Source organism: Tachysurus fulvidraco, chromosome 9 (assembly GCF_022655615.1).
Source record: "Tachysurus fulvidraco isolate hzauxx_2018 chromosome 9, HZAU_PFXX_2.0, whole genome shotgun sequence".
NCBI classification, from domain to species: Eukaryota; Metazoa; Chordata; class Actinopteri; order Siluriformes; family Bagridae; genus Tachysurus; species Tachysurus fulvidraco.
In genome coordinates, this window is record NC_062526.1 from 6,567,551 (window position 1) to 6,590,438 (window position 22,888).

Here is a 22,888-nt window from a genome sequence, read left to right on the forward strand (position 1 = left end):
CGGCGCAGTGGGCAGCCATTTATGCTGCGGCGCCCGGGGAGCAGTTGGGGAGTTCGGTGCCTTGCTCGAGTGCACCTCAGTCGTGGCCGGCCTGAGACTCGAACCCACAACCTTTGGATTACAAGTCAGACTCTCTAACCATTAGGCCACGACTTGCCCATGTATGTATGTATGTGTGTGTCAATTCAATTCAGGTTTATTTGTATACTACAGAGCTTTTTACAATTGACATAGTCTCAAAGCGGCTTTACAGAACATAAACATAGAACAAAAGGTTTTTAATCTACATTTGAACTGGGAAAGTGTGTCTGAGCCCCGAACACTATCGGGAAGACTATTCCAACGTTTGGGAGCTAAATATGAAAACGCTCTACTGCCTTAAGTAGACTTATAAGTAGGAACTTCCAGAAGTCCAGAGTTTTTTTTTTATCTCAGAGAGCACAAAGGATTATAACATGTTAAAAGACCAGTTAGATACATGGGAGCTAAACCATTAAGAGCCTTGTATGTAAGTAGCAGCAGTTTGAAATCAATTCTAAACTTAACAGGTAGCCAATGTAGAGATGATATAATGGGGGGTATATGATGGGGTTATATTGTCCTAGTGAGAACTCTGGCAGCTGCATTTTGGACTAACTATAGCCTATTTATTAAAGATGCAGGACAACCACCTAGTAATGCATTACAATAGTCCAGTCTAGAGGTCATGAACGCATGAACTAGCTTCTCAGCATCAGATACAGACAGGATGTTTCTCAGCTTGGCAATATTTCTAAGGTCGAGGAAGGCTGTTTTTGTAATATGGGCGATATGATTTTTAAAAGGCAAGTTGCTGTCTAATATAACACCCAGGTCTTTCACTGTCGAGCTGGTAGTAGCAGTACATACCTCTAAATGGAAGTTGAATTGAGAAAGCTTCTATGTACTGGCTTTTGGACCGATAAGTAGTATTTCTTTCTTATCGGAGTTTAAGAACAGAAAATTACAGCTCATCAATTCTTTTATCTCTTTAACGCACTCAGTTAATTTGGACAATTTAGCTATTTCATCTGTGTGTATGTACGTATGTGTATGTACGTTGTGTGTGTATGTACGTATAGTCATAGTGAGCACACTGAACAAAAATATTGTGTTTAAATATCTGTACAAATATCAGTATTTACAAATGGAAAGAAACCGATGGGTTTTATTGATTTCATGTGAATAATGATGTGTATGTACTGTACTGTATGTCTCCTTGTAAACATTTAAAATATTCAATCATTTACACTAGCAGGTGTATAAATCGCTTCCGGATGTGTAATAACTGTTGCTTGTCCAGTGATCCTTATCCAATGAGCAGTCCAGATTTAAATTATGGTGATATATTATACAATCCTCTGAGGTTAAAAAAAAATAAATAAAAATTTCAAAAAATGTAAAAATAAACAAATAAATAAAATAATAGTAATAATAATAATAATTCACAATTGTAATTTTTTACAACAACTGGACACTTTTTTCTTTCTAACTGTAAAAAGAATATTTTTCTGTGTAACTTCTGTTTTATAAATGTAATTATTTTTAATTATAAAAATGCTTACTTACAATTGAATTTCATTTCATTTGTTAATTACAAATTTATTCGGATTTATTACTGTATTTATTTGTAATATTTTTTGACATTTTTTAAAAACGTGGCTCTAGTCCATACAGTTTGTGAGAAAATATCATGATATGTATATGATATGTATATTGTAGAAATACCTTAAAGAATCATGGTGTGATATTTTTGTCAGGCAAAAACTTGATAATTAATTTGGAAATCTCAGTTAAAATGTTTCTGGATGCTGAAATTACAGCTCTTTCATGCACAATTTGCTAGTGTGAACCTAAGTAAGTCGTACCTTCGCAACGTTCCGTTCGGATGCGGTCGCGTGAATCGTCATGAATCGAACGAAATGTCAGCAACGTAGCGTCTTTTGGAAATCAGCGCATGCTTGTTCACACAACAGTTCATTTGAAGAGCATTCAGAAGTATTTTCCCACAATTCTTTGAGAAACATAAATTAAACGTACGATAGCTGTTGATTAGTCAAGGGTTTTTTTCAGACCCTGCACCCTGCACAGGGCATCATTTACATATGAGAAGGCAGTGTAAGTGGCCTGTATTGTCTCCACTGAGGACTCAGAGCTATGAATGAGGGTTTATTTTCTCCAACACTGGCTCACCTCTGACATCTTTGTGTGTCTCGCTCTCTTATCCCAGCCGCCCCCCACAGTTCTCCCAAATTCAACTGGAAATGGCCCTCTGTTTGTGTTTTATCTTCATTCCCTGCTTTTACCCTCCTTTTCCTTTGCTTTTCTTTATGTTCACAAGATCCCCTTAGGCTTCATAACTCGTTGAGTCTAAAGTTTTTCGAGTCAGTTGTTCGTGCCACCGGTGGGTGGTTCTTAATCATGTTTAATTACGTCACTGATAAAAAGTGCTAGAATCTTTAGCCATTTCCTATATCGAGTACAGGTAATGACATGTAATCCTAAAAATAATCATTTGTCACTTAAGTTGCTCCTTAATTTAGGTCTTTTAGATTTAGGTTAAGGTTTTGGGTTGTTGATCGAAGGATTCGAGCCCCAGCACTGCCAAGCTGACACTGTTGGGCCCTTTAGCAAGGCCCTTAAAGGTGCGGTGCACAATGTTTGAAAAATTCTTCAGAAAACTGAGTCGAGGCTGAGAAACAAAACAACCATGTAGCCAATTAGCAGAAAGGGGCGTATCTTGTCAATCTGCAGCAGAGAGAGTGTTCAGTCCACATGTTTGACATTAGCAGTAAGCGATTGAAACATTGACATGGCGGATACCTGTCGTTACCTCTGCCTCGGGTTCTAGGTGTTGAACGTCGTCTTCCGCGTGAAACGGAGCCAAACCTTTCAAGGTACAACACACAGTACTACAAAAACACATTTGTATTACTCAATGAGTTCATTTATTGATAAAAATACCCCCTCGGCCAGCTGCCCCAGCAGGTTGCGCCATAATAGTTGCCTGGGTTACGTATGTATGTGAGGGGCGGAGCTATCAAAACAGGGGTGACACAATTTTGAGTTAGGGGTGTGTTTGTTTAGGTGATTTCAAATGTCAACATTGGCTTTCAAACATCGTGCACCCCACCTTTAACACTAAATGCTCCAGTGGTGCTGTATCATGGCTGCCCCTGCGCTCTGACCCCAACTTACAAAGCTGGGATATGTGAAGAAAAGACATTCACTGTGCTTTAATGTAAATGTGACAAAAATAAAGGCTCATTTTATAAGGCCGATCGGAAAGCATTCAAGAAACCTCCGTTTGCTTTATCAGAGCTGTAGTTATAAAAAAAAGAAATCTATTCTAGTAAATGAAAAAAGAATATTTTTTTATTGTGTGTTAGGAAGCAGAGAGACATTGCTCAAGACCAGGGTTGTACACCTGGTTCTTTAGTTGTGTAAATTACACAGATGTTTGCTATAGTAGACACAAAGGGATGCTTCTGAACAAAGCCCTCAGTGATTCATGAGCACTGGAACACGAAACACCTTCAATATCTGCGACAGAATATCTGACGCCTGAGAGAGTTTTTTTTTTCCTGCCCTACAAATCTCTCATCACGAGTGAGTGGACATTCAGGTGTGCAGTAGATGCCAGACAGCATGGCTCCAGGTAACAGTGTGCGTAATGTGTCTTTATTCGTCTCACTAATTACAGATGATAAAAGCATCCCAGTGTGGTGAACAGTGAAGAAAGGCTCGTGTGTGACGTATCAAAAGACTCATTCGCATCACGATGTCTGGCCCCTGCTCCGATTCATCATCGGTAAGAAGTCAGAGCTATAAGGGCTATAAGACACTAAATTTGTATAAATAAAAAGCCAGTAAACATATTTTACACAGGGTGGTGCATTGAAAACTGACTTACAGTAAATAAGAAGGTCATCATTACAAGTGAAGTTTCTTTTATGCAATGTCAGGGCTGCAAGAATTCATTCATTTGATTCATTTGAATTGATTCGAATCGAGTCGTTTTTCAATGCAATTCGATTTAAAAACATCTGTCTATTCTGCAGACTGCAACGCATTGCTTTACACAGAGCGCTAAAATAGTCTCTCATATTCAGTGTTTCTTCTTCACCTTCCATTGACTGAACTCATCAGCTGTAACGGTCCTCGCTAAGGCTACAGAAAAATCAGGAAAATCAGGATAAGACTCAAACACCCACCGGTCGTGCGAAGGACCAAGTCAGTCTTAAATAAGATTTCTTATTATGTGCTGTATATTAAATGCCAATTTACTGACCAAGCATTGGCTAAATGTGTAAAATGAAACTAGATATACGCAACTAGCACTTTATCAAGAACGATTTTCACCCATCAGTTGCTCTAGAATTTTATACGTAGAATTTTATAAATATACAGTACGTATTGTTCCTTTAAAAGATTGGTCCGAATCGGTCCGAATCGAGATCTCTAGGTAGACTGTTTTCAATTAGTTTGTTATGTGTAAAGTGCATAGCTTTCTTTCTCTATAGGCAGGCTGTAAACGCTCTATAGGCTTATTCATGATATTCATCTTATTCATCTGCCAAGTGTTAAGTGTGTATTAAGTAGTAATCTCATTTGACTTGAATGAAGAGCTCTCATGTGGCAGTCAATTAAAAGTGATTCCTTCTGATGTGCGTACTGTAGCACGGCTCTCCAAATGAAGACATGTGTGCGACATGTGGCATTTAGAAACGTCCGAAAACGGCCGCAACGTGGCCATATGTCGCTGTGCAGAAGGAAGGGGGTGGACATCGCTCCCAGTGAGGATACAAAGGCTGTCTCACTTTACACTGACCAATGCGGTCACACTGTTCCCATTCAGATATCCAGAGTACTGCACTGATCTGGAGTTCACCGGTCGATCGGTCTCACCCTCACCCTCACAGTGCTAAGTACAGGCTAACAATCTTTAAAGTGACGTGACATACGGCTAAGTACGGTGACCCATACTCAGAATTCGTTCTCTGCATTTAACCCATCCAAAGTGCACACACACAGCAGTGAACACACACACAGGTGCCCGGGGAGCAGTTGGGGGGGTTCAGGGCCTTGCTCAAGGGCATCTCAGTCATGGCCGGCCTGAGACTCGAACCCACAACCTTCGGGTTACGAGTCAGACTCTCTAACCATTAAGCCACGACTTCACCCCAATACTGCTTATACTGTCAATAAATGACACCAACCTGTTCAACCAACGAACTATCCAGCAAGCACAATGTTTTGAAAAATTTCAGGTTTGTTCATTCATTCGACTTTAGTAAGAGCTTTATCTTTTGCAGGGTCTCAGAAGAATTAGAGCCTGTCCCATTGGGTGTGTGGCAGGAATACATGATATATCAACATCAATAAATGATAAATCAACTTCTATAATGTTTAACAGAGAAGTAAGAATGAAAATGTATAATCCGTATCATATCATGGTATTGTCTACTGCTAGTATATACCGTATCATGGTATTGTCTACTGCTAGTATATACCGTATCATGGTATTGTCTACTGCTAGTATATACCGTATCATGGTATTGTCTACTGCTAGTATATACCGTATCATGGTATTGTCTACTGCTAGTATATACCGTATCATGGTATTGTCTACTGCTAGTATATACCGTATCATGGTATTGTCTACTGCTAGTATATACCGTATCATGGTATTGTCTACTGCTGGTATATACCGTATCATGGTATTGTCTACTGCTGGTATATACCGTATCATGGTATTGTCTACTGCTAGTATATACCGTATCATGGTATTGTCTACTGCTAGTATATACCGTATCATGGTATTGTCTACTGCTAGTATATACCGTATCATGGTATTGTCTACTGCTGGTATATACCGTATCATGGTATTGTCTACTGCTAGTATATACCGTATCATGGTATTGTCTACTGCTAGTATATACCGTATCATGGTATTGTCTACTGCTGGTATATACCGTATCATGGTATTGTCTACTGCTGGTATATACCGTATCATGGTATTGTCTACTGCTAGTATATACCGTATCATGGTATTGTCTACTGCTAGTATATACCGTATCATGGTATTGTCTACTGCTGGTATATACCGTATCATGGTATTGTCTACTGCTGGTATATACCGTATCATGGTATTGTCTACTGCTAGTATATACCGTATCATGGTATTGTCTACTGCTGTTGTAGTAGCAGACACCAGTGATTAACGCATGTTGCCTTAAGCTGAGGCGATTGGCCCGAGTACCACTGGCCATCCAAACTACCCCCAGTACTTCTTTGTGGGATGAGTGCTAGGGGTTTTGCTTATTCACCATGTGCTGAATTAACATACCATGATCTGAGCAGATTGGTCTCAGTTTGTGCCAGTGCCATCTGTACCCTTAGCATTAGCAGCTAGTTCTAGGGCTTTCCTCTGACCTAACATCCCATCTGGCAGCCTGTCACTTACAGTAAGTCAGACTAATAATATGTACTCATATGGAATATAGTGGTAACAAAGCATGAAACCTGTTAAGACAACGGTGTGGGTGAAAGCACAGGATACATTACTGACCTGAAATAGATACCTATACTTGATGCTCTTTCAACAAATATTGTCCATGCAAGTGTCCATTAGCTCAAAAAGTCCATTAGCTCCCTCACTGACAAACTAGTAGCTCCGGTTTGTTCCCAGTCCTGTGTTTAGCTGTGCAACAGCCTAAAAATGGTACCTAATGTACCTTTACTGAGCTGAGTTTAATCATGCAGACACAAACAAGTCTAACAGTTCCAGCAAAGTCAAAACTCTGCCACCTCGTGTGAGGTTTACCGTCTTTATTTTCCATAAAAATGTTTACCTGTGAGGAAACAGCATATTTTGCTGATATTAAGCTTTGCGCCGCTCTTCAAGGCCTCAGAATAAAGAAAAGGTATTTACATGATGACAAAACACCTTCACAAACCTACAGGAGCTCATAGTTCTTGTACTTTTGTACCGGCCATCGTTAGGGTTGCCACCCGTCCCGTGAAATACGGAATCGTCCCGTATTTACAGGCAAAATGACTGTCCCGTATTTTACATAGGTCTACATTATACAGCATCCCATGCAAATCACCCCACCAGCTTTGTGTGGAGACACGTCCTATTTGATTGGTTTGATTGGTTTGTTTTATGGTTACGGGCCATGAATCACAGCCAATCAGAGTCAGAGGTGGGCGGGACTTTTGACAGAGTCAGAGTGACAGAAAATCCATATGAAACGATGGCATCTCCAGATTCCCCCCACTGTCCAGCTCTGACAGTTTCATACATCCACTGATGTTATTATGTTCATGATGTGCATGGAAGATCTTTTGCAAGTTCTAATTACTAAGTTATGGATCTGTTAATTTAATAATAAGTTAATAAAATATGGTTCACAACTCACAAGTTCCTCCAAAAGCCTATTTTTTGTGTTCACAGTCACACTTTGTTGGCATATATTTATTATTGTCATAGCTGTGTATTCAACATGACCACTTAATTTGTGATAGTGAGAGACTGAGTACATCTGTTCACACTGATTTCAATAGCAGATATCTTATTATAATGTCTGCTGGTATCAATCATAATATTTTTATGAATACATGTTTTAAGTTATGATATACCACCACTGGCACGCCATCGGGACTGTGGTCATCGTGGCCCCGAGGAGTGTGTCCCCCGCTGCGGCAAGCGTCCCTTATTTTTCTGTATTGAAGGTGGCAACCCTAGCCATTGTATACAAGTGCTCCAGAACCGCAGGAGGCGCTGTTACAATATCATCACAGTTTTAACAAGAAGTTCATAGATGGCATTAAGTAGCTTGTAACAATCAGTCACAGTTGCATCCTATTTTGAAAGCCAGCCACACATTGTCTGTGCAGGAAGTATACGGGGTTTGTTTTGCTGGGTTCAGTCCGTTTTTCAGCATACACCGTGTTCCTGATTCTGAAATGTACATACCGTATCATACCGTATAGAAATGTTTGTTTTGAAATGTCAATCAAGAGTAAGTTTTATTTTTTTTTTGCCCTTTCTCAAGTTTTTGAACACGTGAAGAGAAAAAAAAACGTTGATGACTTATCCTTATAAAAGTCTACAATGCGGCTGGGTATAAAAATCTACTTGTCCCAGGTGCCCAGGCTACTGAATCGAACTGTAAAAATTCTGGATAAGAAATCAAACATTTCTCATTATTGTCCAATATTACAAAAATATAGATTACCAAGCTGGGATAAAACATGGTAAAATTCTCAAATCTATGTCTTGTTTATAAAATTATTCATGGTTTATCCTCCCCTCCCCTCCATCAGTTTGTCAACCTCCGAACAGCTGATCATCGTAGAACCAGAGGTGCAGTGAGGGGAGATCGTATCGGTCCCTTTAGGAAAAGTGTAATCTGCCAAACCGCTTTTTCTGTTCGAGCTGCTACTCGGTGGAACCTTTTACCCCTATAAACATCAGAGTGCATTTAAGATCCAGTTAAAGAATTGGTTCGTTATTAACCAGAGCTGTCAACATTAGCTTAGTTTTTGACCTGCTCTTGTTTCCCCCGATGTTTTTTTTTTTGTTTATCGTGTGTGTATATGTTCATGTATTTGTCTGATGTTTGTTTGATCGCTGGCGTCTTGTGTTTCTAATGTACATCGTAGCTAATATTAAATGTATTGTAGCTTTATAGTTATTTCAATATGTACTTTTATTTACTTTTATCTGTTTTAGGGTGACTATTATCATCTGTTTTGGGGCTACAGGTGAAAAAATAGCCATCTGGCTAACTCTGGCATATTGACAGAAATGTTTATTAATATGCATTGTCCCTATAATAAATAAATAAATAAATAAATAAATAAATAAATAAATAGATAGATATGTCCACTGTACATATCTGGAGCACTTTCACATCGCTCCCCTTTCTTTTCGTCTCTCAGGAACAGCACACGTGTCAGACATCCTAGTGCTTTACCTTCTCAGTTCTCCTAACAACCGAAACTCGTTACCTGTATAATTAGAAGACGACGTTTATCATATCAGAACAGGGATGAAATCTAAGTCGAAGCCAGCCCATAATGATAAGTCTAGATCATGTATTTGCCTCGGCGCTAGGGCAGAACCCCATAGGGCAGCGGTGGGGGCTGCTTCAAAGCTTCTCTGCTTATGCTCTCTGTGATTAGTGGGGATTTGGAGAGGCCTACTTTAGAAAAGTCTAAGTAAACCGTTTCTCCCGCATTTGGCTCCCAAGTTTGTTATTTGTCAGTCTGCATTTCTAACCGCTGCATTAAGATTGAAAGACTCAAACTTGAAAAACTTTTAGAAAAAAGAAAAAAAAAAAGGACAAGTTCACAATCCTGGAAGACAAAACAGCACAAATAGTTCAATACTGTAGCAAGTGAAAAGAACATCCACAGTTTGAATCTTTAATGGGAAAAGCAGAGTGACTCAGAAAGATCATTCTTACAGTGTGACAAACGGTCTTGGACTGACCATCTCTGGATTTGTACACCGTAGGTTTGTCTTCTTTTTTTTTTTTTTTTGCAACGTCTTACTTTCTGGAATTTGTTGAGATTATGGCATCAGTTTTTATTTTTAGCTTTCATTACGTCAGCGCTCTGGACTACATGAAAAATGGTAACAGGAAAAGTATTTATTCTGAAATTTTATTCCCGTGGACAAGTTAAAGCTGTATCAGAGATTTTCTCCAGTCTAGGGGATGAAAGTTAACGACCCTAGCAGAGGTTCCCGATGCGTGTTTTATGAATTTGATCTGCGTACTTTAAAGTGTTCAGGTTTGTAGGGTTTAAAGCCGTAGAGTTTTAATTTAGTACACTGCAGGTAGAACGTGAATAAGCCGGTCTTCAGTTACATGGTCAGGTGGTTGTTGAGAAAAATCCTTGTCACTTTGGGTTCTCATGTACATTAATGTGTGATGCTCAGGGAAATCACCGTCCTTTCGGTCATATTTCAGTCCAAAAAAAAGTCAGCCTGCGACTTGGAGGAGGTCAGGAGGGGGTCACTTAGTGCTTCTGAGTGAACGTTGGAGTTTCTGTGCAGCCTTCGGCTGTTTGTAAACAAATATAATGTCAGAGACCAGAAAAAAAAACAGTAAATCAGCCTCTGAGCTCGATGTCCAGATCCAATCCAGCCTTGTATATCGTTCTTTTTAGTTTGTAAAACATTGTCAGTGCTAATGAATGGCATGTTTAAACTCGATTAAACATGACTCAGGGTTTCTAGAGCCGGATGTTGCTGCACAAGACATTTAAACAGAAATGGAAAGAGAGGCGTAAATGTGTGTGTGTGTGTGTGTGTGTGTGTGTGTGTGTGTGTGTGTGTGTGTGTGTGACGTGACGTGACATACGGCTAAGTATGGTGACCTATACTCAGAATTTGTTCTCTGCATTTGACCCATCCAAAGTGCACACACACAGCAGTGAACACACACACACCGTGAACACACACCCAGAGCAGTGGGCAGCCATTTATGCTGCGGCGCCCGGGGAGCAATTGGGGGGTTCGGTGCCTTGCTCAAGGGCACCTCTGTCATGGCCAGCCCGAGATTCGAACCTTTGGGTTAGGAGTCAAACTCTCTAACTATTAGGCCACGACTTCCCCCACGGTGTGTGTGTGTTTCTATCTAAAAGTTTGACAAGGACAGTAATATGTGACAGTTTGAATGTTGTGGGACACATTAGACATGTTGTGGGACACATGTTAGATCCCCACAAAGAAAACATAGATTTCCAAAAACAAGTTTTTAAAAACTGAAGCCAAAGGAATTTGTTATTTGAGGTCTTGATTGCATTTAGGTGTGTAAACTGAAGGTCCTCACAGGGATAGTAAAACTAGGCTGTAGGATTGGACACAAATGCAGTAGTAACAATTTTACTGGGAGAAAAATAACGAGCACTTCCAAATCAGCAAACATGTTCAAGATGAAGAGACAGGAAGAGTGTAGTCCGGAGCGGCCATGTTTATAGTCCACAGAAACTGGAGACTGCTGACGGCGTTATGTGTGTGTTTGTGTGTGTGTGTGTGTGTGTGTGTGTGTGTGTGTGTGTGTGTGTGTGTGTGTGTGTGTTGATTTATGGATGATGATGATGATGCTGATGCTGATGCTGATTATTATTATTATTATTATTATTATTATTATTATTATTATTATTATTATTATTATTTTAAGTATTATTATTATCATCGTTATTATTATTATTACTATTATTATTATTATTATTATTATTATTATTATTATTGCTGTATTTTTGTAACATTTGAGTTCTTTTTTTGGTCACTGATTATTAGATTCACACTGAGATACCTGACATGAATTTAAGTCAAACACACCAAACACTTTAGTGCTGCATACCACACCGTATGTAAACAGTATCGTGTTCAGTATCTTTTATTCTAAGCAACGGCCAGTAATGTACCAGAGTTATACTATATCCTGTAAGGAAACTCCTAACCTTAATGTTGTTCAGACTAACGCTCTGTTTACAGGCATGTAAGAGTGTTTGATTATTAGCAAAGTGCATCTGTGTGCTGTGTGGATGTGGCTTTCTAGGGCACAAACGCATGTTATTTTGAGAACATACCCATAGTAGCAATTTGATTGTGGTCAGAGTCCAGAGCGCGTAGTTAAAAAATGTCAGAAATGTGGTTTGCAGATCTATCCAAAAAAAACAACAAAACAAAAAAAGAGCTTCATTTGCACCAGTGCAACATCTGGATAGTGTTTTGGCAAATGAGTCAGATTAGTATCTTATACAGCTGAGTAGTACAGTGTATACAAGGAGATATATGCGTGTCTTTTTATTCGTACTAATATCTAATACCAGTCCTGCTTTTCTGTTCTGTAGGTGAATATCTGTGGTGCCTGAAAGTCAGGATCTAAGCTCTACAGTCAGGAACTCCTGCTTTTACTGGTCTGGAAATTGGATTTAAAAGGACCCAAGGAAGCCTGTTAATGCCACACATTCTCTAGTTACCCCTCATAGTCTAAAAGCCTTTTTAGACCCTCCCCGTCTTCGTTTTTTTTTTTTTTTTTTGGATCGATGACATCATGGTCCTTCGTAGGCCAAATGTAACATTAAGGGATGTCGGTGCTGAAGTCTGAGGGGCATCTGTGTCATATGGAGGCAAGCACCATTTTGTTTATCTGAACCCACCCATCTGTTAATAATCCCAGAATTGAAAAACATTAAACCCACCATGCAGGGAAGGCCCAGGCAGGCCCAGCAGCAGCTAGGATGCCCATCACCCAGGAAAACGCGCTGAGTCATCTGTCTCTGCTGGAGAGCTGGCTGAGGGTGAACCAGAGGGAGCAGGAACAGGAGGATGAGCATGGGAAGAATACAGGCAGAGCTACACCATGTCAGGCTGCAGTCCGCAAGTTGGTAGAGTACATCCAGCTGAACTTTACAGATTGCGAGGGTCGCACATGCAATGGCAGCACTGTTAAGGACGACGTGGACGTAGAGGTGCGGGACATCTGTTTAAGCAAGGCTGAAGGAGATGGCACTGAGTTTGGGCTCAGCTTCGGGAACATTCCCATCTTCGGCGATCCTGAAGGGAAGAAGAAGGTGCGGCGCAGGCGGCGCAAGAGCGATAAGGGCCCCGTGTTAGATGTTGGATGCATTTGGGTGACAGAGGTAAAGAAGAAGAGTCCCGCAGCACAATGCGGCGACATCAAGTTGCGGGACGAGCTGCTGTCCCTCAACGGCCAGCTGATGGTCGGAGTGGACGTCACCGGAGCCAGGTAGGATATCTGATATCTGATTTCTACTGTTAGTTACTCTAGGAACTTTCCTTACACACATTAGCAGTAAGCTACAAGAGGGATGTTACAATGACATCGTCATGAGAAAGGATGTTATTATTATAAGGCACAATTAAAACCAGAGTGCTCAAAACTATTACACTAATAATGTACATAATAATGAAATAAATAAATAAACTATTCTTCTGCTACACAATTTTGCGTCTTTATGAAAAGCTTTGGTTGCTAATCAACACAACACAAGATTAGAATATACTGTGGAAATTTATACAGAATTCAATTATTGTTATTCAATGTGTGTGTGTGTGTGTGTGTGTGTGTGTGTGTGTGTGTGTGTGTGTATTGAGGATCGTATGACTTCGAGTACCGCTCAGCCGGCTATCTGTTTTATAACTTGAACACACAGATCATTTATCTTTTTTTTAATTTTTTTTACTTGATATACATAGTGGACCCTGTTCCCTTTTGCCCTTACTAAAGACACTAAATAAAAGTTTCCTGTGGTAAATTCCACTAGTGTGTTCTTTACACATCCTAAATAAGTATCATGTTATAGTCTATGCTTTCTTTTTTTTAAAAAAAACTCCTTTTCTAGCCAGTGGCATTTTTTGGAAGGGTTTTTACGTTGGATGGTGCCAGTGTCTAGGAAAAGAAGACACAATTTTGATGAACTGCCACAATAAATGCGGTTTCTGTTGCTCGTCCAGATAAAAATATGTAGTCGTAAGTAAAGGTTTGTGAGCCGTTTAGAAAGATGTGGATTTTAGTGTTTGACAGTTTTTAGAATGGCGTCGGATCCTGAAAGCTTTAATAAGGAACACAGACAGCCGTGGGAACAACACACATCCATACCTTTATTCTGGTACTATATCATCCAGTGGAAATGCATTCACTATTTATCTACAGTGGAATTAATACAGTATCTTTGGATATTCTGATGCCCCTTTACCTGTATAGATGACATAGAGGTGTTTACATTGCATATTTTTCTATATGCAATTCATATTTTTCTCCGGGTATTCCGGTTTCCTCCCCCAGTCCAAAGACATGCATGGTAGGTTGATTGGCATCTCTGGAAAATTGTCCGTAGTGTGTGAGTGTGTGAGTGAATGAGAGTGTGTGTGCCCTGCGATGGGTTGGCACTCCGTCCAGGGTGTATCCTGCCTTGATGCCCGATGACGCCTGAGATAGGCACAGGCTCCCCGTGACCAGAGGTAGTTCGGATAAGCGGTAGAAAATGAGTGAGTGAGTGCTTATGGACATGTTCATCCTGCGTTGCTGATTTGACCCATATCGTCAAAAGTTATATTTATCATCAACTGGGTTTTTCTCACTGAAATATTTGGCGTTTTCGCAGAATTCGTAATGCCGTCCATTTTCACCATCGAGGTGTGTTCTTGCCACACTTCCAGACAGATTACTGTAATTAAAGTGGACCATAAGAGTTGGATTTGCAGCCTAACAAGCATAAAATATATTATACTTTGTAATTTGCCTTTTCATTGATATTCACTTACATTTACGTTTACATTTACATTTCAAGTCAAGTCAGGTCAGGTAGCTTTTATTGTCATTTTAACCATATATAGCTGTTGCAGTACACAGTGAAATGAGACGACGTTTCTCCAGGATCATGGTGCTACATAAAACAAAGACAGGGCAAAGGACATGCAGTCTTAGCCACATAAAGTGCAACTGTGCAACCTGGTGCAAACAGTGCAGGACAAGACAGACAAGACAGTGCAGGACAAAAGACAGTGCAGGACAATGCAAACAAGACAGACAAGACAGTGCAGGACAAGACAGTGCAGACAAAAGGTTACAAGACAATACACAAAATACAAAAAAGACAGTACACAAAAGACAGTAAACAAAAAACAGTTCCTACAGCATTTGGCAGACGCCCTTATCCAGAGCGACGTACATAAGTGCTTATATCTCTATCATTGGATACATTAATGCTGGTTCACTAGGTTACATATTTCAGATACCATGAGTTTAAAACATTGTGTAAATCTACAATGAAAAAGTTTCAAATGTTTTTTTTTTTTTTTTTTTTTTTTTTTTTTTTTTTAATATATAAATGCAAAAGATAGAGAAAGAAGTGCAAGTTGAAGTGTTTCCTGAATAAGTAGGTCTTCAACCGCAAATTGGACCCCTAGGGGAAGTTCAATCCACCACCTTCAAGTCAAGTCAAGTCAAGTCAACTTTATTGTCACATTACAACAGCACATGTGCCATGGTGAGTGAAATTCTTGGGAGCGAGCTCCAGAACTTGCAGAACCATTCACATACAGTAGTTAAGAAACAGAAATAGAACAATTTACAAACAGGTTAAAAAAATGTGCAAAATGCTTAGTAGCAGTTGAAATGTGCAAATGCGGAAAATGTGGAAAGGATGCAATGTGCTCGTACATAGTCAGTACACACAGTGTACTACTAGACATATTTACAATGCACTACCCATTATGTACAGTATGAATTATATATATATATATATATATATATATTGTATATTATATTGTATATATATTATATATTATATATATATATTATATATTATATTGTATATATATATATATTGGTACCAGAACAGAAAAGAGTCTTGTAGTATACTTGCCTGAGTGATGGTGGGACCAGTCGAGCAGTGCACATACTGTTAAAGGGTTTGGTTCTGAGCCTTCTAGTAATTATTGACGTGAAACACCTTGTTGCTTTCTTCCGAGCTCAACAACAGTCCCCTGAAATCCCTTTTTATTGGTTCAGGATGTATTCCTCCAGGCGAGCCATTCATGTAGATGTGTCCATAAATTCCGATATTTTTAACAATTTTTTCCCCCACAACTGTATGGATTTAGAAAAGAGCCACTGATTGAACGACTGTCCCGTCTTTCATTCCTGCTCAGGCTGAGATACCCACTGTGGCTGAATTTAAGTACTGTGGGAACTGGCACAGGTTTTTATCTGGCAACCACAGAGCTGTGTCCATTTATTGCAGGCCTAATTGCCTCCTTCGTCAAACCCAACCCATATCAATCATAAAATGGTTAGCAGTAGACAGCAGTAGGCAATGGCTTTTAGGAGTATTCCACTTCGGAAACAGTTTTAAACCGACTGCATTACAGTGCGGACATCATACATGACATGGCCTTTACACCGAAATGCTTTGGAGGCTTTTAAACAAACACACAGTAATGAAAAAATTCGACATGTGTCAAAAAATCTAAATCATTCAGAAGTTGCTAAACATCACACAGCCAGCAAGATGGTAGATTCGCAATGATGTCTAGAACGTATCGGATCTCACGGAGATGTTCAACCTGATGGAAATCTGGTGAGTGTAACGGCCATGGTCATGATTTTCGTTCTCAGTAAACCATTCAGTGAGTCAAGCCTTGTGATCTGTGGATGGGGTGAAGTCAGGGGCAGTTCTAGGATGTCATCTTTAGGGGTTTTAGCCCTCAGTGAGAATTTAAAACAAGAAGAGTTTTATATTATATATTATATGACTACATAGTAAGCCAAAAGTTATGGTATTATTTTAAATGGCAAAAGTGGACACCAAAATTTTATGCATGATGTAATGATGCCAGTCTCGAATCAAATCAGTTCATGTACAGTATGTGTGCATTCTCTACAAACAGTGTGTCCAATTAATGCAGTCGTTAATAAACTAATATTCACAAGACAAAGACCAAATCGATAAATGTTATTTTTATTTAATATTAACGATTACCATTATAGATAAATGCCTCCAGCTCTGACTGACTCTGTGCTTCTCTGTTCAAATAAAGCAGACAGCTGATGACGCACTTTTGAAAGACTACAAGCAGGCGCGTAAAAGCAAAGTAAAAAAAAAAACGCTCTTGGATCAAATTAATAAACAATTTTCTTTCCCATCGACGGCATGTCCTGCATTGTAATGTAATTTTTATTGTTTATCCTCTGAAACCCCGACTATCCTAATGTCGTGACCGAGACTCAAGGTCCTCACTTTTTTCCAATAAGACAAACTTAGCGGTTAAGTGTGCGAGTGTCATCAGTACAGACTGAGAGTGACTCCTCCATGTCCCCACGCTGTACCTTTGAGTGCAACCAGAGTGCAATCCACAGCGGCTTTGTCTTTTGCCAACTGTGTTTTCACTGATTGTAGGTCGGCTCTATTGTTTGGTTTGGAGATTCGCACTTAGAAAATCTTGCTTTAGGGACTTTAGTGCATCAGTAATCTGTTTCTACTTCAGAGAGGTAGAGCCGACCTCTAGATCTGTAGGGTGTAGATGAAGCCCCCAACTCCATGGTCGCTACCTGTGATGTAGGCCTCAGTTGCTGGGTCGTTGTACAGTGTGTATTTTTTTTATCAGCCATAACTCTGAAACAGAGACTACCTGTTGGAGGTGGTGCGAGTTTGGGCTGCACTGGAATTACATCACGATTTCCAAGAATTTGAACTCAACTCGTACTTAAAGTAACCTGTGTGTTGTGTGTTTTAGCCATGTTTACATGATGTTAGTTCCAAAACCCAAACTTCTCATGAGCAGCAGGTGAACATTGTAGGAAACAGAAGAAATAAGATGCTTTACTGTGCATAATAATACCAAGATAATAATAAAATAAACATATCAGGAGTCACGTCGTGTTCTTCGTTTAGATGAACACTAATGCACCAAGGTCTAAAAGAATCAGGTGAGTCTGAAACTAAACCAGTGCTGGCATGAGGCACTGAAGCAATCACACTGGGATTCTGACCACATCAAACGTCGTAATGAAAATCGTGCTAATTTAGGCAAGAATGCACGATGGAAACATTTTCACTCATGATCTCAGACCTTCGGATTCTGTTGTATATGATAAGACGTCCTCCTCCTCTCGGACAGGGCACACAAACTGTGTATAAAAAAATAAATAAATAAAAAAAGGAAGTTCCTGCACAAGATGTTTTCCTCAGCAGTGTTTCAGAATAGAGAAGACAAAAACAACGCTGCAGCAGGCAAAGATATCTCTGACAGACACGACACAGCAGTGTTTGGAAACAGACCAAACATCACGATTGTGTCCTGCACAGTACCAACACACGTCTGTTTCTTATATACATGGACGGAATTTTTTTATTTTTTTTTACCTGGGAGATGTCAGAATTGTCAGAATTGTCATTTCTGAGAGCCGATAGCGACGATTTGTAGAGATTACATTAAAGATTGGAGGAGAAGAGAACAGAAAACTAGCCACACGTTCTCAGTGGTATGGCTATGGAAAGGATAATAGTGCTCATGTCTGCGATCTTTGAGCCTGAGAACTCTGGCATCGAATACCTTTGCATACATGTGCCTGGCCTAATGCTTAGAGAGTTTGACTCCTAACCCTAAGGTTGTGGGTTCGAGTCTCAGGCCAGCAATACCACTGAGGTGCCCTCGAGCAAGGCACCGAACGTAACTGTAATAAGTCTGTCCGTGTTTTTGCCCTGTTTCTGTCTGCTGTCTTGTCCTGCTGTTAATTGTTGGCCCCGCCCACTTATTTGTTACCATGGGCTCTACTTGCACTCAATCTCTTCCCCAGGTGTTTTGTCTTTGTCTCTGATTGTCTCTGCTTTGTGATTGGTTCCTGTTTACTACATTTACTCTGTCTGTTCACTTCCCTGGTGTTGGTCGTTGTTGGTATGTGGTGTGTTCTTGTTCATGTTCCCGTTTCCTGTTTTGTTCCGTGTTGCCTGCCTGTTCATTTGTGTTTTGTTCATTAAAACTTTAAACTGCATTTGGATCCTCACTCGCCTTTGTCTCATCGTGTCTCAGTGTGACAGTAACCACCCAACAGTGAGATTTCTTTATTTCTAATGAAGATCTATTTCCTCTCTTCTTAAAGATTGCAGCCCAGAAACGTACTGTAGCCCTACAAAAAGCTCTAGTTAAACGTGTCTTCTTGCAGTTTTCTAAGTCCTGCCTTTTTTTTTACTCTGATTTTTACAGCCTGGCACAGCAGCTGTATGTACAGAGCATGGAAAATAGCTCAGCTTGTGCAAAGTGTTCTCCACATGCTCGAGAACGCGAGCTTTATGAGGACAGCAAGTGACACACCAAAGACAAAATCATGCTCGAAAACCATGATGTATTATTTTCCAAATATCGGAAAACCGGCTTCAGAGAAATCGTCAAGGAAATGTGAATAGTTTTAATTCTAAATGCCAAAACCACAATCGATAGCATCCAAGCAGGTTTCAAGTGGCCTTGTACTCATTTAAGAGCGGTTGAAAAGATTTTCCAGAGACCTTGGGTATAGCTTAAAATGAACCACAGCAACCTGGCAGGGAGCATTTCATTAAGAAGGTGAACTTGGCCAGCCACACATTTTCTGTCAGATGTTCACAAAGACATACATGCTGCAGGCCTCAATACAGAGTCTACAATACAATACAATACAGATGCTTTCATTTCCACTCATTTCTGAACGTTTTGTATATAAATATCTGATGGAAGCGGTTTAAATAAATGTGCTGTATCGTGCTAACCGCAACATATATTCTATCAACAATACTACAAACATTGCAGGAAATTCCATCCTTCTTTACGTCGTGCTTTACAGTCAGAAGAAACGTTCATTCATTCATTCATTCATTTATTTTCTACCACTTATCCGAATGTCTCGGGTTACGGGGAGCCTGTGCCAATCTCAGGCGTCATCGGGCATCAAGGCAGGATACACCCTGGACGGAGTTCCAACCCATAGCAGGGCACACACACACTCTCATTCACTCTCTCACACACACACACTACAGACAATTTTCCAGAGATTCCAATCAACCTACCATGCATGTCTTTGGACCAGGGGAGGAAACCGGAGTACCCGGAGGAAACCCCCGAGGCAAGGGGAGAACATGCAAACTCCACACACACAAGGCAGAGGCGGGAATCGAACCCCTAACCCTGGAGGTGTGAGGCAAACGTGCTAACCACTAAGCCACCGTGCCCCCCCCCCCCGCCCAGAGAGGAAACAAATCTGTAAATCTCATGATAGCACTTTTATAAACTTTCTAAGGGAAAAGGAAGATGACAATTTTACAGGAAGGGGGAAAAAAATAAGATATTTCTCCACAATGATACTGTGATGATCTCAGCCGGTAGAGTTTATTCAACAGATCTGAACTTTATCATAACAGTAATGTATGTAGAACTCTCTCTCTCTCTCTCTCTCTCTCTCTCTCTCTCTCTCTATATATATATATATATATATATATATATATATATATATATATATATATATATATATAAATATATATATGTGTGTGTGTGTGTGTGTGTGTGTGTGTGTGTGTGTGTGTGTATAGTGGAAGTAAGTTGCAGCCCGATACTACAATCGTTTAAATAATTTTTTCTCATTAATCCACATTCAGTACCAAAGAAAACATAATTCTAGAAATTTTTCTCTGTATGCAAGCCTCCTACTGGTCCTACACTCTCATCGTTGCATCCTGGGTTCGATTCCCGTGCACAAAGATATAGCTATCAGCATCAGTTCAGGCAGGCCACATAGTCAAGCTCTGCTATCAGCTGATTGTCAACTAATTGTCTAACCCAGTCCCATCAGCTGATCTGATTCCTAAGCGCTCAATTGGTCCCTTTCAATCAGGGCGCTCTACTTAAAGGCATTTCAGCCTGCCTGCTTGGCGGTTTCCTCCGCATTGCTGCAACCCACCTCCTCCCCTAGCTCCTCCTTGAATCTTTGTGTTGAACTTAATCAGTGTCATTCTGTTGTCACTGATGTGGGCTCTGTTCTAAATGGGGGGATTTTGTCTTGCTGCTTTCCCAGTTAAATGGGAGATCCGTCCCCAGAAGCTGCTGTTGTTCCCTGACTAGTTTTCATGGAGCTCATGAAAAGGATGGGGAATTCAGAACCGAGCCATTCCGCCAAATGTAATTTTAACAATCTTGCAAATAAAATTTAAATATATGTCTGAAAGAATTGGCTTTATTTTGACTCAAGTGGTCCTGACTGAACTAACCCAGACACTTAAGAACTAACTGTCAGTGCCAGTATCAAGCCCAAACATATCGGGAGGGTCGAACGAATCAGACAAGTAAAAATCAGACGTCAGCCACATCGACAATTTTAATCCCTAATTGCATTCCTTTTATGTTTGAATACCAGACGGATGCAAAAAAGTATTTCACTGCATGTCGTACTCTGTACTCTGATCTTAGAATTGCTGTTGGGAAAAGGTGCCCTTCAGATATGAGAGACCTGGAGCGGTTTGCAAAGGAAGAGTGCTCCAAAATTCTGGGTGAGAGGTGGAAGAAGCCTATTGATGGTTATAGGGAGCGACCGATTTCAGTTATTTTTTCCGAAGGGTGTACTACCAAATATTAAGTTAAGGGTGCCAATAATTTTGTCTGGCCCATTTTTGGAGATTTGTGTAAAATGATGTCAAATTTGCTTTTTCCTCTGTTTTTTTTTTTTTTGTGTGTGTGTTGTTTCAATACACACAAAGGAAATAAACACGTGTATAACAAAACATGTGTAATTGCAATACTTTTCAATACTTCTTCTGGAAAAATTTCACGTGTGCCAACACTTTTGGCCATGACTGTATGTGTATGTGACAAATAAAATTTGATTTGATTTGAGATGAGACATGGTAAGATTCAGAGTAAGTCCTGCTAATGTCAAGCTAATGTCAAGCTATGTAATAAGCTTAAGCTTAATGTCAAGCTATGTAATAAGCTCCGGTTTCCTCCCCAGTCAATGGCAGGTTGATTGGCATCTCTGGAAAAAATTGTCCGTAGTGTGTGAGTGTGTGAGTGAATGAGAGTGTGTGTGCCCAGCGATGGCTTGGCACTCCGTCCAGGGTGTATCCTGCCTCGATGCCCGATGACGCCTGAGATTGGCACAGGCTCCCCGTGACCCAAGTAGTTTGGATAAGCGGTAGAAAATGAATGAATGTAGTTAGGTTTTATTTTCAGGAAAACTCTGACATGAATTAAAACAATTTACCAAAGGTATAAGTTGAATTTGCGAAACATTTCATTGGTCTTTATTGATGTTTTCTCTGCCAGCTTGTAACCGTTTACAAACTGACCTTTATTCTGTTAATCAAGCGTTCAGGAACATCTCAATGTGGACCTCGGGCTGCTGTTGAAGCTGAAGAAGGAGATGTTGTGCATGTGGAAAGAATGTAGGAATCGATCAAAGACCTTTGCTATAGACATTAAGTCAAATGCTTTGTAGCGTAGTAATAAATATATTTCATACCAAGAAAGATTCCATGAAAGATTTTTGGCCTGTAATGTACCGTTCCACATATCCCATGACTCCATAGTGAGTTAATTGCAGGAGATCATCTGTTAATTTTTTTTTCAGTCTTCTTTTCTCCAAAACCACAATACGAGCGTATTAGAAAGTGTATTATCCTCATGGCCAAGCGCGTCCTCTGCTAGCATGCTGCGGTTGACAAAACCTCTTTTTCCCCTCACACTCTGTTTAACATTAAAGCTCCTCTGTGAGTGAGGACTATTTGTTTTGAAGGCTCATACTCTTCTCCTTTGCGTCATTCTTTCATGAGCCAGACTGCAGTGGGTAATATCTATCGGACGCTTGACGAACGAGAGTGAAAGTAGACATGGTTTCCCTGGCGTTAGCGGTGTTTGATGATCTGCACATTTCCCGCCGCCTTACGGAGTAAATCTTCAGGTGTTAACAGACTGAGGTGATTCTTCATGACAGACTCGAGCACTTACACAGGTCTCAGGGAAGAGTTCTGGTTAAAAGTGCAGACATTCTGAAAGGATTCTGGAAAAACATGGATACTCTGCGTCCAGAGAAGAAGAAATTTTCCAGAGAAGACAAAATCGATCTTTTTCTCGATCGATTCTCTCACACACACTAAGCCGTATCTCATTTCACGCTCTTCCTTTTCCTGACGCAGCTCACGGCTTTTAAAATGTGCACACTGCCGATGAACGATAAAAATGACCCTGATGCTTACTATTAAACCCCAGAAAACACAGAGACAAACAATATGAGACGTGAGACGTGTTTCGGTTTAAAGGAAAATGATCCTCGTTTTGTAGCACAGATACATTTATACATTC

General features: G+C 40.1%; 1 protein-coding gene across 3 annotated transcripts in view; it reads left to right on the top strand.

Moving 5' to 3' along the window:
• pdzd2 (PDZ domain containing 2) overlaps positions 1 to 22,888 on the top strand; it is an 84,682-nt gene that overhangs the window by 7,989 nt on the left and 53,805 nt on the right. For 2 of the 3 annotated variants that reach the window (XM_047818663.1, XM_027162803.2), the window contains exon 2: positions 11,893 to 12,791. In XM_047818663.1, coding sequence (XP_047674619.1) covers positions 12,283 to 12,791 — 509 coding nt within the window. In that variant the 5' untranslated portion in view covers positions 11,893 to 12,282. Of the gene's footprint in view, positions 1 to 3,721; positions 3,830 to 11,892; positions 12,792 to 22,888 lie in introns of all 3 variants that reach the window. The other variant, XM_047818662.1, reaches the window with a different exon arrangement.